General features: G+C 40.9%; 1 protein-coding gene across 2 annotated transcripts; it reads right to left on the bottom strand.

Annotated features, from left to right (window-relative positions):
• Positions 1-6,231: 6,231 nt before the first annotated feature.
• On the bottom strand, positions 6,232-18,115 carry LOC139445396 (endosome-associated-trafficking regulator 1-like). Of its 2 annotated transcripts, XR_011651867.1 has the most exons (8): positions 17,929-18,115; positions 14,364-14,947; positions 11,673-11,746; positions 9,606-9,717; positions 9,102-9,164; positions 8,615-8,748; positions 6,560-7,094; positions 6,232-6,525 (listed from the first exon to the last, which is right to left on the bottom strand). XR_011651867.1 is itself a non-coding variant. In XM_071226538.1 (7 exons), the coding sequence occupies exons 1-7, from the start codon at positions 18,113-18,115 to the stop codon at positions 6,971-6,973; spliced, it is 1,278 nt and encodes a 425-aa protein (XP_071082639.1). In that variant the 3' UTR covers positions 6,232-6,970. The 2 variants fall into 2 exon arrangements, 1 of the variants encoding a protein (XP_071082639.1); XM_071226538.1 differs by having other exon boundaries at positions 6,232-7,094.
• Positions 18,116-18,719: the final 604 nt, after the last annotated feature.

Below are 18,719 nucleotides of genomic sequence, written 5' to 3'. Positions count from 1 at the left end.
ATGTGTGTGTGTGGTAAGTGTATGTGCATGTGCATGTGTGGTGTTAATGTGTGTGTGCATGTGTGTGTGGGGTGTGTGTATGCACATGTGTGGTGTGCGTGTGTGGTGTGATGTGTGCATGTGTGGGGTGAATGTGTGTGTATGTGCATGTTTGGTGTGTGTATGTGTGGTATGATGTGTGTGTATGTGTGTGTGGTGTGAATGTGTGTGTATGTGCATCTGTGTCTTTGTGCATGTGTGGTGTGATTGTGTGTATGTGTGGTGTGATGTGTGTGTGTGCATGTGTGGTGTGATTGTGTGTGTGCATGTGTGGTGTGATGTGTGTGTGTGCATGTGTGGTGTGATGTGTGTGTGGTGTGATGTGTGTATGTTCATACATGTGCATGTGTGTGTGGTGTGTATATGTTGTGTGTGTGTATGTACATACATGTGCATGTGTGCTGTAGTTAAAACAACATCAGGATGTATCTGCAGCAGCTGTCGATATTCCAAGTTTCAGAATCCCATCGACAAATATTAATAAAGAAGGCAAGGTTTCAAAATTGTTATTTATTTGTTATATGCAATTTACATTATATACATGGAGCAAATCAACAACCTATACATACTGAACTTAATAAAATTAACAAGATGAACCAAAAATTAGATGGGTATCTATAATGCACAATTGTTTATTAAAACAACCAAACATTGATCAGCTATGAACACCTTCATTTTTGAGTATATAACAGGCTCTCATATTTGACTCACAAAATCATTCATCCGATCAAGTCGGATATATATACTGATGCAGATACAAACACAAAATTTGCAGCTTGAACATGTTCTTATTCAATCCCAGCAGCAATTTCAGGATTTAGTATTTTCTCCCCTCAACATCCACTGGAACATTATCTGGAAAGATTAATTTCCTATTTTATTCCAATAAAAGTAAATATGGCAATGTTGACAAATCCCGTCTAAATTAATCATAAAATATTGGAAAATATGATAATTAATAATAGACACATAATTCATACTTGATTCAGTCTTAAAACAGACGTTGTATCTCAAGAGTACATTTCTCATCTCCGTCACCCATCAGGGTTCTCACGAATCTGCATTCTTAAAAAATTGGGCAAACAACTTGAAAAACAAGAAATAAAAATGCCTTTTCTTTCAATGAATGAATGTACATCTTAACATCATAAAAGGAACTGCATCTCCACCAACTGTTCTACACATATATACTACTCTAAAGAGTGAGTGAGAATGGTTCTACTCCGCTTTAAGCAATCTTCCAGCAATATGACGGCAGGCGACACCAGAAATGGGCTTCACACATTGTACCCATGTCGGGAATCAAACTCGGGTCTACGGCGTGATGAGCAAACACTTTAACCACTAGGCTAACCCTACTAATCAAAAGAAGATTCTTACGATTATAGTTCATTTGTCATGTAACTATCGTCACATGAAAGAATCAGGTGTCAATGATATTCCCAAATCAATGTAATCCTACACAAGGCACCTTGAATGTATGAAGTAACAAACACAGGTCGTTCCTATACAGGTTGTCTCAGCAGAATGGCAGCCAAGCCATCATCTCATAATGAATGTACTGTCAGGTCTATGTGGCGTCATCCGCGATCAACCAGGGTATGATACCTCTGTATTGGTAAATACCCTGGACTAGGGGTGAAAGGATACAGGAAGGTCACAATACGATACGTATCACGATACATAGATCACAATACAATACAATACGTACCGCAATACACAAACTAGACTATAAATATTTCAGAGCAGGTTCAAAGGGAAAGGCTAGGTGTAGACACATGTTTGAAGCAGCTATTTTAAATATTGAACTTGATACTCTAATTATAACACATTGTGCGATATTTGACAGACAAACACGCTGGGGGGTCATAAAACGAGTAGGAAATAATTTATATTAGCAAGTGTATCATCTCGTATTGATACAGTACAAAATGTATCGTGTATCGTATTGCCGCATGAAAACTCACGATGCACCGATGTAATTTTTCACCTCTAATTGTATAGGTCCATCTTCCTCCTCTCCAGCGGGCCCCCCGGGGGACATGTCCACCATCTTCCCTGAGATGACCCAGCAGTTCAGCAAGGAAGTGGAGGACATGAAAACGCACGGTGCACCAATGTATCGTTTCACCCCTACCCTGGACTCTAACATAGCTTCGTCTTGAGTTCAAGCTGAATGGCAGGATTAAAAAAAGAGCTGTCTTATCGAATTGATAGCTGTATCAAAAAAATACAACATGCAAAAGAAATTCTGTGGGATGAGACAGGAGAAATAGTGACAAAATTTCCCAAACGAATACCTTTGGTTGGTTGGTGACGTCAAGATCATGAGAGAGGAATTCTGTGATACTATATGGTGATAAGAGAGATCGCGATGCAGTCACATCAAAACTTGGCTATGGTAGGAAATAGGTTCAGGGTTATAATAAGAACTGTGGGGTGGATCAGTGACGAATATGTTGTGCAGTTAATGACAAAGACAGTAGATTTATTAGATCATAATCAATAACCAAGCAAGATGTAACCTTTACTTCATCATTTGTTCCATGGTTATCGGCAGAATCATGAGCTAAGTTTTGAAAGTGCTAAAGTTTGATTCAAACACCTTGATCTAGCACTTCATTGCGAACCGGGATTCGAACACACAATCATAGGTTTCTGGCGTGCCCAAGGGACGCAACTCTGCACAGAGAATCGCGATGCCTTAGACGACTGGGCCACTTGTGCCCCCGTGTTGTTTAAGGCCAATTCCAGTATATAATATTCCAGCCATAAGACAGTGGCCTGTAAACAATTGAGTCTGGACAAGATAATCCCATGATTTAACAAATGTAATATTTGGGATAACACCTTGTTAGTAAAGAACATTGGTACTATTTGTAAGCCTCGGTGGCTGAGTGGGTTAGATCGTTGACTTTATGTGCTGACGATTAGGTGCCCGACTCCGGGATTGTGGGTTCAAATCCCCGATGGGACTCAACCCCCCAAAGTACAAGAATATGTTATCCCAAATATAATGTGTGTTACATTTGCCAACTTTCTAAATGGCATTGTGTATTCATAATCCCGTGATTGATATTATGAGCAATGTCCACATCGTTGGGATACCATGACGTGCCATCCACCAAGTCACGGAGCCTGCCAATCAATCCATTCATACGTCTTGTACGACCAGTACAGGTTACTGGGGACCAATTCTTACCACCAATCTCCACTGGGCTTCACGAAAGGTGTTTCACTTGTGTCTAATCCCTCTGACAATATAGATGTTCAAACTGTATGTGAAGGTTTGTTTGTTTGTTGGTTAACACCACACTCAGCAATATTCCAGCCATATGAAGGCGGTCTGTAAATAATAAAGTTTGGTCCAAACAATCCAGTGAGTGACATCATGAGCATCAATTTACACATTTAGGATGCACTGTACGTGTAGAGTTCCAGTCTGTCGGGTACTAAAAGTGTCATGTCAGCAGTATAAGTGTGTAGCATCAGCTTACAGAGTAAGTCTTAATTACATCAATCCCTGACAATTCAATTGACCCATGGCATCAAGTATACAGAAACAATGCTTGGTCCTCGGCATTTGTTTCTTTGATTCTTAGTTTCTTTGTTGTTTAACGCCCCAGTCAGAAATATTCCAGCTATATGACAGCAGTCTATAAATAATCAAGTTTGGACCAGACAATCAAGTGATTAACATCATGAGCATCAATCCACGCAATTGAATGGGTTCCTGAAGACCTATTCTACCCCAGATCTTCAGTGGTCACCTCTGATGTGTTCCCTCTCCTTAGTGTGTTCATATATATAGTGCATGCTCCGTGGTGTATTTTTGTCATTTTTGTTCCCAGTTTATGGCTACCGTAAAGATTTGACACTGTCACATACACGGATCATATCCCTCCCCCACCCCTACCCAAACAGTTGACACCATCATATACACGGTATCTCCCCCCCCCACACACACACACACACACAAAAAAAAAAAAACCCCAAAAAACCAGCAGTCATCCAAGGTTTCAGGACTGTCTGGGCTGGGAGTAGTGCCACCAGTTCTCTATCATATCATAAATCTTCATGTAACAACACTCATCCAACAGGCATACGATAACAACGTTATTCATCATACAGTATGATGCAACTTGAAAGAATGAAGGCATTCTTGAGCGATTATACAATCTGTAATTATACACTAGGTCGTAACTATGCAATTATCACATATGTACAGTATACAAAACATTGCACAATTGATACAAAGCACTGGCAAATCAAGGCATTCACACTCCAAGTATTTCACCAGGTCTACTTCCTTGTAGAACCGCCAATTCTTCAACTTTGTCCAGACTGAAATGCTTCACACACATCATAAATATTAAACATGCTTCTATCAGTATCAGTTACTCAAGGGATTTATCTAGCATTCCAAACAAAGCGCCCTTTGGCAGACAATGTGGGAAAAAACATAAATTTTATCCAAGATGGACTTTCTAAAAAGTTTGAATATTGAAGGATATCTTTTTATTTCATTCAATGCAAAAATGTAAAACTTCATGTCCATTGGTCCTGTTGTCAGTGAAATGCAAGTCACCTCTGCAGAGCCATAACTTTAATTCAAAATATAACATGACTGAATTCTAATTTGGGAATTTTTAGAGACACCTGCTGCAGATGGTACCGATGAATGAAATGGACTGTTTCGTTTGGCATCATTAGTCTGACACTAAAACCTTTATGGCTCAGACTGTAATAGTGATTGGTATTTGTTAATTCCATTTGAAAAACAAGCTTCACTTTGTGTAAGGAACCAGTTTACAGTAATGCATCTTCCCCGAGGCAAGGGAGTTAACTGACTGTAAATGTCCGGTTACACCTTTGCCCAACTAGGCTGGAATTATGGAGTTATAGTTTGGCTGGACTCACGAGTCTACGCATAGTCCAATCAAAATCGCATAAAGAAATCAACATTCAGTTCGTAAAGTGCCTTGTAGATTTCAGTCGATTTGAGCAAAGCATTAGCAAAACATGTGTACCACCAGCTCAGCTCAGACATATTCCAAATCTTTTCATGTTTTTAATCAAGGTGCTCACATGATTTTTTGAACTTCGTGAAGTAAGACCAACTTAATTACAATACAGATTTTGATTATCAATCAGATCATCTTGACACTGCCATTTTGTTTGAAGCAAATGCAAGTAATATGAGAGGTGGAATCTGATAGGTGGAATCTGATAGGTTAATATGACATAGAAGGGACATAACTCATATTAGCCACTGGTGGCGTTATGATCGAGCCCAGAAATTCCAGCTTAGATCGGCAAGGGTGGAAACTGGACCTTAATAGTCAGTTATCTCCGAAAAGCCAAGACCGGGCTGGTAAAGGCAAACATTTTTGGCACAGACTGAACATATTATTCTTTAACACTTTTCACTGTTTGAAAGATGTCAAGCTACAATAAATACATGATGGAGTATGGTTAAGTCACTATTACCAATATTGAAGCAATATCACAGCAGGAAAACTTGTACCCATCTGGGGACTAAAACCCAGGACTGATGATTGAGCAGCACACCCACTGGGCTACCCCATCCTGGCAACGAGGAAAGGAAACAGCTATCCTTGATAATGCAGTGTATTATATCTACATTCTGATATAGTAAATACCCTGGACTCATTCATTATGATATCTCTGTTGAAATACATTTCGAAGTACACTGGGTAAAAACTAGCTTTCCAATCAACGCAACTTATCTTTCATGATTGAGACAAGCAGTACTCAACTCGTATGATGGGTAACATCTCAAATACAACTGGGAGTGCCCAGTAGCGTAAGGACTTCCCTCCCCAAATTGTAATACCCCTGAAAACATATTTTCCACATAAAAGTATATTTTCAAGTTTTCATAATAAAATTTATATTGATTGAATGTAGATCTATGCCTACCTCTTATTTTCAAGAGTGATTTTCATTGGTTGGTTATTTCACGCTCAACCAACCAAACAAATTCTGTGCATAGAGGGTGGAGCAGTTCCAGTCTGCTTAATTATTGATTAAACAGTGTGTGACTACCAAATGATGTGATGCAGACAACTTCAGAAAAAGAATTTATGACACACTTCACGATGCTGTCACCAGTACACACTGCAAGGTTTTTCTGCCTTGCACGTGTGCACATGTGCACGAGTCCAGGGTAGCAAGATACTACCTTTATTTCTTGCACAACATATATATATACGTATAAAGATATCCTAGTGTGATAACAGCCGAAATACAGGATGTAAATGAGGTTTAGGCATTGGTAAGAATTAGTATTATTGTTTGTGTGATAAGTGAAAGAAATTCTATGCATATAGAGGTGGAGCAGGTGACGTCACTGCCGAAATGAAGTTATGATGGTGAAATGGGTTCAGGGCATATACCGCAATAGAGTGAGATATAATACACTGTATCACAGAGGATGCTCAAAAGCATGTGACCTTTGTACACCTGTAACGACCAGAGAAACGTGACCTCTGTACACCTGTAACGACCAGGTGTGTTGGAAACACGTTACCTATGTACACCTGGACCAACCAGGTGTGTTGGAAACACGCTACCTCTGTACGCCTGTAGCAACCAGGTGTGTTGGAAACACGCTACCTATGTACGCCTGTAACGACCTGGTGTGTTGGAAACTTGACCTCTGTACACTTGTAACAACCAGGTGTGTTGGAAACACGCTACCTATGTACACCTGTAACGACTAGTTGTGTGGGAAACGTGACCTCTGTACGCCTGTAACAACCAGGTGTGTTGGAAACACGCTACCTATGTACTCCTGTAACGACTAGTTGTGTGGGAAACGTGACCTCTGTACGCCTGTAACAACCAGGTGTGTAGGGTTTTAACCAGTGGATGTGGACTAGTATGTGTGTGGTCACGCTGCGTGATGTCATGTGTTGTGGGAGGACTGTGCTGACTCAGCATTCTCTTCCTCTGGGGCATCTGTTATCTTGTCGATGGACGCTAGGACTTGAGACAAGAGGCGGAGCTTGTCTACTCCCGTCAATAGTTGTCTGAAAGTACAAATGCTTTGATTAATGCTAATGCAACAACACAAACATGCTCCTTCATTCCATCTGTTTCTTGTGTTATGACTTCAGTCAGCAATGTTTTAACTACCATATTTCCTCTATTAGATACCAGGACATCTACTAATTTTGTCCAAGTTGTTAACTCGGCATCTTTCACTTTTAGAGGCCCATCGTCTCTTCTGTTTACTGCTGGCGCAGTGGCAACTCAATACCTTACTGAACCACAATTCTACAGCCATAAAAGGTTACAGTGCGTAAAACCCAGTGTCAGTTGGAGGCCGGTGTGTATTAGGGACCCAACATGTAATAGAGGAAATACTGTACATCAGGGCATCCTGTAATCATGGTAATTCAAGTCTTGGCCAGGCAAACAGTGGCTGACTATGATCAACATGCCATGGTGTGATGACACACCAGCAGAGCCTGCTCGAAGGAGTGAGTGAGTGAGTATGGTTTTACGCCGCTTTTAGCAATATTCCAGCAATATCACGGCAGGGGACACCAGAAATGGGCTTCACATTGTATCCTTGTGGGGAATCGAACCCGGGTCTATGGCGTGACAAGCGAACCACAAGGCTACCCGACCACCCCTTGCTTAAAAGGAGACAACATGTTTACTACTGCTAGTTTTAGTCAGTTCCAATTTGTATTAAAACTGAAGCATTGGGAACTGGTTCAGAATCACAGCCCTCATATGCAACTTGGCAGAGGAGTTCTCAGTAGTAGTTAATTTTATAGTTGCAGTCTTGCGTGAATTTCAAACTTTGCATAATCACTATAATATTGTCTCAAAAAGCCATGACCATGATGACACACTATCTTTACCATAAGTCAATACAACTTGAAACATATCCCATTCCAAAAATAGTAATGCAAGTTCAGACCAACACAGGACAATTCTTTGCAAGAATTTAAAATTGAAAACATTCTTTACGTAATTAAACAGTGTTAAAGACATGATATTCCATTATATTTCCATACCTCGGAATTTTCAGGAAAATCATATACACTGTATATGGAATCAAAGACGAAAAAGCAATTTCAATCACTGAAGGTCTTTAAGAACCCTCTTCTGGATCCTTCTATGGGACACTACAGATGTACCCAGGAGCTTTCTGTATTCTACAACAGTCTAAGGTAAAGTTGCTTAATTTGGTTAGTGAACATGTCAGTATTTCTTTTACCTGGGGCAAATATCTGTTGTACTGACACAACAACGATCTCTTCTGCCTCACTGAGTGAAACACTGCCTGCAGCCTTTGACAAATAGTGCTAAGTCTGCTAGTCCGCGACTAATAACTTGTGCTGAGGTCAATTATACATCTGGTAGCATTTAAGGGCTTTCATTCTGAACCAGTTCTCTTGTAGAAAATGCAAACATTTTTAACATTTTTAACTCATTCAAGCAGGACTAGCTACTAACTCAAAGGACTAGTGACATAAGGTCTGCTCTAGTCCTGTGGACTGGTCTTAAATGAAGGAAGGCAGTGCCTGGGACTCACTTGATTGTCTGTTCTCCTGTGTCAGCTGCGGCAGCCAGCTGGTCGGAGGCGTACTTGGTTCTCTCCCGGATCGCAGACAAACCATCCTCAGTGCTTGAAGAGTCTCTGTCTCTTTGTAAAGCTGATATCTTGTTCTGTAAAGTTATACAGTTACTTTTAGTGTGTTTTGTCTTGGTTGTTTGTTGTTTTACGCCGCACTCAGCATTATTCCAGCTGTATGGAGGCAGTCTATAAATAATAGAGTCTGGACCAGACAATCTGGTGATTGACATCATGAGCATCAAACTACGCAATTGGGATACGATGACATGCATCAACCAAGTCAGTCAGCTTGACCACCAAATCCCGTTAGTCGCCCCCAATACTGATAAAAAGTCAAAAGTAAGTATGGTTAAAACTAGACTCTAGCAGAAGACTGCAAGAGAGGCAATGATAATCGCATAGGATCTACTGGCCAACCCAACAGCTAACTCCCTGTTATACACACCTGCAATGTTTTCACTTCTTGTCGTAGTTTAGCCACTGTGTTTTCTGCCTTAACTGCTCTTTGCTGAAATAAATAATAAATATTTAGACAACCATGTTGACAAAAAGTTAACCAGCCTGGGACCTTGGATCCAACTAGGCGCTACAATTATCCCATCTTAATACCTCTCTTTGTCAGTGTCTGACCTTTCCTACAGTGAACCCAATCAAAATGATACATGTTTTTTTAAGCCAATCAGAGATCACCTTTCAATGATTTTGCTTCCATGTCAAGCAGATGGCCTTGGACAGGGCTTCTCTCTATTGGAATGGCTACACCAGGCTCCCGAAGGTGTGGCCCCACAGTCTCTCTATTAGAAAGGCTACAACAGACTCCCAATTCTCTCTATTAGAAGGGCTACACCAGGCTCCCGAAGGTGTGGCCCCATTTTCTCCATAACAGACGTTACGTCACCCCATGGTGTTACTATACCTCCCCAGGGCGACTCTCTGATGTGCTACTGACCGTGGTGGTGACAAGGTTGGCCTCCACCTGCTGCACGGCTCGCTCCATCACTGCCGTCTCCTCTGCCTCCTTCTTCTGCTGTCTCTCCATCTGCTTCAGAAGCTCAGACACCCTGTGGAGGACAGTTACATATATACCACATCATTGGGGAGGACAGTTACATATATACCACATCACTGGGGAGGACAGTTACATATATACCACGTCATTGGGGAGGAAAGTTACATATATACCATGACACTGGGGAGGACAGTTACATAAACATACCCCGACACTGGGTAGGACAGTTACATATATACCACATCATTGGGGAGGACAGTTACATATATACCACGTCATTGGGGAGGACAGTTACATATATACCACGACACTGGGGAGGACAGTTACATATATACCACAACACTGGGGAGGACAGTTACATATATACCACATCATTGGGGAGGACAGTTACATATATACCATGACACTGGGGAGGGCAGTTACATATATACCACATCACTGGGGAGGACAGTTACATATATACCACGTCATTGGGGAGGACAGTTACATATATACCATGACACTGGGGAGGACAGTTACATATACATACCACGACACTGGGTAGGACAGTTACATGTATACCACATCATTGGGGAGGACAGTTACATATATACCACGTCATTGGGGAGGACAGTTACATATATACCACGTCATTGGGGAGGACAGTTACATATATACCACGACACTGGGGAGGACAGTTACATATATACCACAACACTGGGGAGAACAGTTACATATATACCACATCATTGGGGAGGACAGTTACATATATACCATGACACTGGGGAGGGCAGTTACATATATACCACGTCACTGGGGAGAACAGTTACATATATACCACAACACTGGGGAGAACAGTTACATATATACCACATCATTGGGGAGGACAGTTACATATATACCATGACACTGGGGAGGGCAGTTACATATATACCACGTCACTGGGGAGAACAGTTACATATATACCACAACACTGGGGAGAACAGTTACATATATACCACAACATTGGGGAGGACAGTTACATATATACCACGTCACTGGGCAGGACAGTAACATATATACAACAACACTGGGGAGGACAGTCACATATGTACAACAACACTCGGGAAAACAGTTTCATACATACAACAACGCTGGGGAGAACAGTTACATATATACCACAACACTGGGGAGGACAGTTACATATATACCATGACACTGGGGAGGGCAGTTACATATATACCACAACACTGGGGAGGACAGTTACATATATACAACAACACCGGGGAGGACAGTTACATCTATACAACAACACTGGGGAGGACAGTTACATCTATACAACAACTCTGGGGAGGACAGTTACATCTATACAACAACACTGGGGAGGAGATTTACATATATACAACAACACTGGGGAGGACAGTTACATATATACTACGTCACTGGGAGGACAGTTACATATATACAACAACACTGGGGAGGACAGTTACATATATTCCACGACACTGGGGAGGACAGTTACATATATACCACGACACTGGGGAGGACAGTTACATATATACCACAACACTGGGGAGGACAGTTACATATATACCACATCACTGGGAGGACAGTTACATATACATGTATACCACAACACATGGGAGTACAGTTACATATATACCACGACACTGAGGAGGACAGTTACATATCTACCACGACACTGGGGAGGACAGTTACATATATACCACATCACTGGGCAAATGCTGGGGAGGACAGTTACATCTATACCAGAACACTGGGGAGGACAGTTACATATATACCACGACACTCTAGGGAGGACAGGTACATATATATACCAAGACACTCTGGGGAGGACAGTTAGACATATACTACGACACAGGTGCAAGTAATATATATTGACACATTCAAGTCATTTATTATAAAACAAAATAGTGTTTAGACTCATAGTTTTAAGTAAACAAATATTTATTTAGCAGAGGACACAAGATCAGATTGACACTAACAATGAGGACATAATGTAACAATCTCTCATGTGACAGCTCTTACCGTTCTGTTTCTTTAACAGCTAACTTTTTGGTATCATCAACTGTCTGTTTCAACTTTTGATTCTCTTCTCGTAACTGAAATCAACAATTGGTATGGCATTCATTCATAATGATTTTGACCATGTGTGCTTCCTCTACTTTCAATTAAGACTTGATTAGTAGATGTATATTGACCCTGGCCACTTGATAAAGGGGATACTTAACAAAACCATAACTTGTCAAATTTGTTGTTAGAGATATAGTGGCGGAGAACAAACTTGGCACGAACGTTGAAGCTAAAACATTTTTGACAATTAAAAAAAAAAAGGTTTTAGACTCATGGTTTTAAGTAAACAAATATCTAGTTTTGCAGCTATAACTGAAATAATATCCAATCTCCATACAATATTTCAGGTGCCATAATTAACCTGTCCCTCCCATAGACATCCCGTGAAAATCCCGAGCAGAATAGGTCTTCACCAACCCATGTTTTGCTGTAAAAGGCAACTATGCTTGTCATAAGAGGCGACTAACAGCATTGGGTGGTCAGACTTGCTTACTTGGTTGATGCATGTCATATCCCAATTGATGTTCATGATGTCAATCACTGGACTGTCTGGTCAATCACTGTCTCGATTTTTTACACACTATTTACAGACCACCATCATTTAGCTGGAATATTGCTAATTTCGACCCTCATCACCAGGGAAACTGATGTTACATTCACCCCATACAGCTTGGATTATATTCCTCACATTCACTCTGTTCCGGCTAGAATAGGTACCAGGGTTCAAAATTCCTTGTACTTTAGCATTTTTAGTGCCGATAGCACAGACAAAATAGCAGTGACACACATATAAGTTCCCTGAACCGGAAGGGCGTGTGAAGAAATCTAATATTTCAAAAAGAGCTTGTGACAGTGTTGACTGTAGGAAACCACAAGTAGGTGAACATTCTTACAGCTCAGTTTGATTAACAACAGACAATTGGGTATTCATAAGCGAACAAGAACACAGCGTTATCACCATACCCCACCATAGGGTGCACAAGAATTTTCTTTGTTCATATAGTAGTGACTATAAAGGTGAGATGAAATGGGGTTTAACGTCGCGTCCAAGATTATTGCACTTATATAACGACGTGCATGTACGTGTGTGTGTGTGTGGCTGCTTGTACTATTCCGGACTGATGCCGATTTATAGTGCTAGCTCACTGAGATACCATGCTGCAGTTTAACATAAATACCCCACTCAGACACAGTATACTGACTCCGAGCCGACCTGTCCTTGTTTTAGCCCCTTAATGCCAAGCGCCAGACAGGGTAACAACAAGTACCATCTTTTAACGTCTTTTGGTATGATGCGGCCGGGGATCGAACCCCGGACCTTCCGCTCTCTGGGGGGGACGCTCTACCACTAGACCACTGAGGCGGTCAGTGAATATAAATTATAGAAAAGAGTCCCATGAAGCCTTAAGAAGAGGCACTAGGATCGCTTTATGTCGTCAGAAAAGATGATTAAATGTGACATTAGAACACACAAAAGGCACCTTCTCTGGAAAAAATAACTTATGGCACCTTCTCTGGAAAAAAATAACTTATGGCACCAATTCTCAAACTCTTAGTCAAAGTCTTCATAAGTATCTCTTAGATAAGCTAACTTCAGTAGTTTCTGATATTGCAGTCACCATGCATTTTGTGAAGTAACATTATCTATCTCAAAGACAAGGAAGGGGGCAAAACTACAACTCTTAATTACCAGGTAGACAGCCTTGGTGAAATCTGTTTGATGATGAATCAAAGTTATTCTTCTGCAGTTCTAGTTGGCATTATTTAATTTCATAGCACGCACGAAACACATGTCTATCTCACATGGGGATTCCGGGTTAGAATAGGTCCCCAGCAACCTCTGCTGGTTGCAAGAGATGAATAATGGATCGGGTGCTCAACTGATTTGTTTCTTGTTAATCATGTCAATGCCCCCACTCAGCAACACTCCAGCTTTTTTTCTGGCAGCCTGTAAATTATAGCCACGACCAGACAATCCAGTGATTGATATTGATCCACGCCATTGGGGTAAGTCATTAAGTCTGACCATCTGATCTATTTGATTGTTTTTTGTTGTTTGTTTGTTGTTTAACGCCGCACTCAGCAATATTCCAGCTATATGACGGTGGTCTGTAAAATAATCGAGTCTGGACCAGACAATCCAGTGATTGACATCATGAGCATCAATCCATGCAATTGGGATCGATGACATGCATCAACCAAGTCAGTGAGCCTGACCACCCGATCCCGTTAGTCGCCTTTTACGACAAGCATAGTCGCTTTCTACGGCAAGCATGGGTTGCCGAAGATCTAGAACTATTCTAACCGGGATCTTCATGGGTCAATAACGATAGGTGGAATGACAACTCTCAATAGTATGGGTTGCTGAAGACCTATTCTATCCCGGAATCCTATTTGATTGCCTCTTACAAACCAGCACAGGTTGCTGGAGACCTATTCTAACCTGGAATCCCCACGGTGAGATAGACACTGTCTCACAGTGATTAATACATGACAGCAATGATCCCTACCATTGGGGTAAGTTGTTGAGTCTTACCACCTGATCCATTTAGTTGTCTCTTAAGACCAGCATAGGTTTCTGGGGACCAATTCTAACCCGCAATCCCCATGGTGAGATAGAAGCAGGTAAACCGGTATACAACTTACTCTTCTGTTCTCCAGTTCCAAGTCTCCATGAACCTCCAAGGATGACACATCCCGCACTCCTCTCTGAGCACCATGCACAGAACCGTCACTCCCTCCATTACTGTGACCATTGAACAACTCTGTATTGTTCATTGCCCCGTCTGACAAGAAGTCTGGAAGACTGGATATACTAGATGGCATTGTTGGTCTGTTCCTTGTGGACTCATCACTGTTTTCCAAGTGATGGTCACCATTTTCTGTACCATTGCCACCAATATCAGGCAGGTCACCTCCATCATACAGTGACTGGGTCATGGTCTGACTAGAGGCACTGACATTGTCTTCGACGTTTGAAGTCAGAGCAAAGTCAGGAAGATCAAGATCCGGGTTTCTGGTTATGCGCTCCTTCTTTATTTGGGTCTCGTCAAGAAAATGACCCTGTACAAAATCTGGGAGATCGCTGGCAAAGTCAGGGGCATTACTCCTTGATCGGGGAGACGTTCCTGACTTTGGTCTTGCACCACTAGTTTGAGGGCCAGACAAAAACTTCTTAAAGGAAAATGGATTTTCATCACTGCCTTTCTTGGCTGGAGTGGCCTGGGGCTCTGGGAAATAAGAAGAAAGTAACCTTTCATCATGTTATAAATATACACCTACTAGACGTTGGTATGTACATACCATTTTGTCTAATCTTTGTGTTTGCTGTCCTATCGTCGGCTTTCATTTATTCAGCTTGGCTGATAGCATTGAAAAGTCTAACGAGACTGACTTGTTAACAAAGTCTCGGAAGACATTATGCAACAGCAGTTACACTCTTACAACAATTGCTAGAATGAAAAATGTGGTGAAACACACATCTTTATCAGTGTGCATACATTTTCACTCAGAACAAACAAAATATATAGGACTTGCCATTGCCAGTGATTACTCATGACTTGGGACAGATAATCAATGCTTCCAAGGATTCCAAACAAACAAGCAAATTGGGACAAAATTATGATATTGTCCAAACTTTGATTATTTTAAATTTCATATCTTCATAAATTCCAAATAATTGGAAAGTTTAAATTTAAATTGGGAATTTTTACTATCATTTGCTGCAGACTTGGGTAGTCTGGATAAATATCGGCCTCTGAGCAGGTCCAGATAAATCTTTGAATTCCCCATGTTATTCCCTAAATGATAGCTTTGGAAAAGGTTAGAATCTTAAGCAGGTACACCTTGTTCCGTGTTTATATGTGATACATACAGTAAGACGACATGTGCATCCAGTATGTACAAAGACATGATTTTTTATGAAAAACATAAACTACATCCTGGCGGATGCATAAGAATTAAACATTCTAATGGAAATATTAAACATTTTTATCAATGGCTTGAGTAGTCCCACTCCTTGTCTTAACACTGACAAGTTGTCTTGTGGTCCTGTTAACCATGCCATTCATGGAATAATATTCACTCTGAGCAACAGTTAAAACGAATCCTGGAGGGGTGTGCAGCATCATTATTATAGAGCCCATTTATGCATCTCTGTAATTATTGCCATGGCAAATATCACAATTTTTCATGATATTATACACCTGTTGGTTTACAGACATTGGTGGGGTGGGGTTGGGTTGGGGGGACAAAGATTTTTTATACATCTATGTACAGAAAAAAATGACCCTCCCTTAACACTTGTCATTTTGTGGATGACCCTCCCCATGTCCTTGAATCTCCACGACCATATTTGAGCCCTTAAACAATACATAAGCACATGCTCGATCATGTAGTCTAGGTAGATGGTTCAAAGCATACTGAACACATTAAAGTATTGGCTACTTGCCACTGAAGTTATGTTACGAGTAAAGTGAGTTAGTATGGTTTTCAGCTGCTTTTAGCAATATTCCAGCAAAATCATGGCGGTGTTACAAATTAAACATGTTGTAAGATATTCACTAAGTAATGAAAACATACCTCAAAACTTACTTTTTCACTACTGCATATTAAATCAAACTTGATCTGACGATAATTTTGCATCAGAACAATCATATGCACTGATGATGCTGTTTGTACACTTCCTGTGTGTAATGCCATGTGATTGATCATTTTGTGCATCTATCTTAACTTGATTGTAACGGAGGGGCTCAAAATCATGTGACAGTAACAAGTTGGTGCCTGATTGACTCGTCCCTTGATCGATCAGGCATTATTAATCTCATTCAAATCAGATCCGAGTTCTCGCTGCCGCTAAACAAAAATCTGAGGACACCCCATTACGGGTCATGAGAGAACGACCTTCCACGAACTTTGACCGACCACTGAAATGACTAACAAGAAGTCGACATCAGCCAATTAGAAAGCAGCTTTCTCGAGGTTAAAAAGCACTCGTTTCAACCTGGCGACTTCCATTTCAGACCACGCTTGAAAAATATGTTGACAAAGTTCTCGATTAATATTTTGAAAACTGAACAAATGAAAATTCTGGTATGTCTAATATATGGTTGAGATTGTACACATACTGTGCAACGCCTGCTCCGTTCAAATGTTTATCCCACGGAAGAGAGAGTCGTTCGGAATACCCCCTGTTAAAGTTTTCGAGGTTGCGTGATTAGACAACACATTCCAACTGTCACTCTCATGATCTGGGAAGCGATGCTTTGATTGGTTAGATGAAAGGTCCTTCTGACCCGTAATCGGATGTCCTCAGATCTTTGTTTAGCAATAGCGAGAACTAAGATCTGATTTTAATGAGATTGGGCGTTATCACCATAAAATTAACAAGACATGGTTATTTGACCATCCATGTCTTAACAGCAATAAATGTTCTCAAAGGTAAGTGAGTGGCCAGTGAGTGAGTGAGTGAGTGAATATGGTTTTACGCCGCTTTTAGCAATATTCCAGCAATATCATGGCGGGGGACACCAGAAATGGGCTTCACATATTGTACCTATGTTGGGAATCGAACCCGGGTCTTCGGCGTGACGAGCAAACGCTTTAACCACTAGGCTACCCGACCGCCCCCACAAAGGTAAGGCCTAAACATGCTAAATGTAGTGCATTGGGATGGTCATAAGACATCTAATCAATATTTATCACTTCTCAGGAGCTCGAAAATCCATACCTCGAGGATACATTTTTATTGTGACCCTCTCTGAAAAGACGAAATGCAATAACACTTTATATTTTCACATGAACTGTTCATTTTTTCATGACCCTCCCCAAATATGTGTATTATTTTTTAGGACCCTCCCTGAAGACTGACATATGTTTTAGTGACCACCCCCTTCTTCCCTCCCACTAATAATACCAAATGGCCAGTCCCTTGCGTCGTTTGAGTTATAATCAGCTGATAATATTTCGACTGAATGGCAATTTGACAAGTTATCCCTGACTACAGATCATCTGTCATGATAGTGTTTCTTTTGACTCCCCCTTGCTTATCTCCGAGGAGAATTCAGTAAAGCCTTGGACAAGCGTGAGACTGAGAACTGCTTTATAGAAACCCATCGTCAATACCAATCAGAAACAACCCCGGACTGTCAATTTACAGCGCCATAGATTAATCAGTCAACGAGTTATGAGATAGACAGACATAAGATTCTACCATCTTCAACAATCAGCGCTGCCTTCCCCTTTTTCTTCAGCGCCGACACGTCTGGGAGGAGGAACATGTCTTCCGTGTCGTCTTTATCTTTGTCTTCATCACTCAGTGAATGATTGTGATCTTTCTTCTTCACGAACTTTTTGAACGAAAATGGATTTTCCGAGTCCTCTCCGCCACCCTCCGCCATTTTTGTTGTGATTAAAAGGACCGGTTATTGCTCATTTTCTACATGGAGGAGAGAACTAAGTAATTGACTGCACGTAATGGGTAGTTAACAAAACGGCATTAACTGACATATTAGCATAGCACAAAAATTTGTACAGTTACAGTTGGCAGATTCTAGCGAAGATATTATCTTTTCAATTATAAACAATTACAAACTACTCCCCGATGTCAGCCATGAAGACGGCTCTTCTTTTTTCCGCCCCCTTCAAGGTTTCAGAGGTATCACAACATAAACTTCTAGAACCAGAGACCATATATCGGTAATTGGTCTCTGCTAGAACATAGAAGCCCAAACAAACACAAGCAACAATACACATTCGATACGCGCAGATAACACAGACAGACAAGTGAAAATGGGTTTTACTTACACAGTCCTGCTTTAAAATACAGAAATTCGTAGCTGTACACAAATAAAAATATTTATAATGACCCATGTATCCATCCATATATCCATCTATGTGTGTGTGCGTGCGCGTTTGTGTGAACATACCCGAATCCCTATATTTAAAAAAAAGAAGAGTTCAATAGACTGAATAGTTATAAATGGTCTGTTAAAAATCCATGTC

The sequence above is a fragment of the Haliotis cracherodii genome, unplaced genomic scaffold (genome assembly GCF_022045235.1).
Source record: "Haliotis cracherodii isolate W230 unplaced genomic scaffold, xgHalCrac1.p SCAF_10, whole genome shotgun sequence".
Classification (NCBI taxonomy): Eukaryota; Metazoa; Mollusca; class Gastropoda; order Lepetellida; family Haliotidae; genus Haliotis; species Haliotis cracherodii.
The sequence above is the reverse complement of the archived record's forward strand: the minus strand, read 5'-3'. Positions and strand labels throughout refer to the sequence as shown.

What these genes read in the sequence shown, in the direction of transcription:
- LOC139445396 (XM_071226538.1), bottom strand. Translation starts at nt 18,115, where the DNA reads ATGGCGGAGGGTGGCGGAGAGGACTCGGAAAATCCATTTTCGTTCAAA. An exon ending in AGCGCTGATTGTTGAAGATG is followed by an intron (nt 14,948 to 17,928) that starts GTAGAATCTTAT and finishes CTTATTTCCCAG; the next exon opens with AGCCCCAGGCCACTCCAGCC. An exon ending in CCAACCTTGTCACCACCACG is followed by an intron (nt 9,165 to 9,605) that starts GTCAGTAGCACA and finishes TATTTATTTCAG; the next exon opens with CAAAGAGCAGTTAAGGCAGA.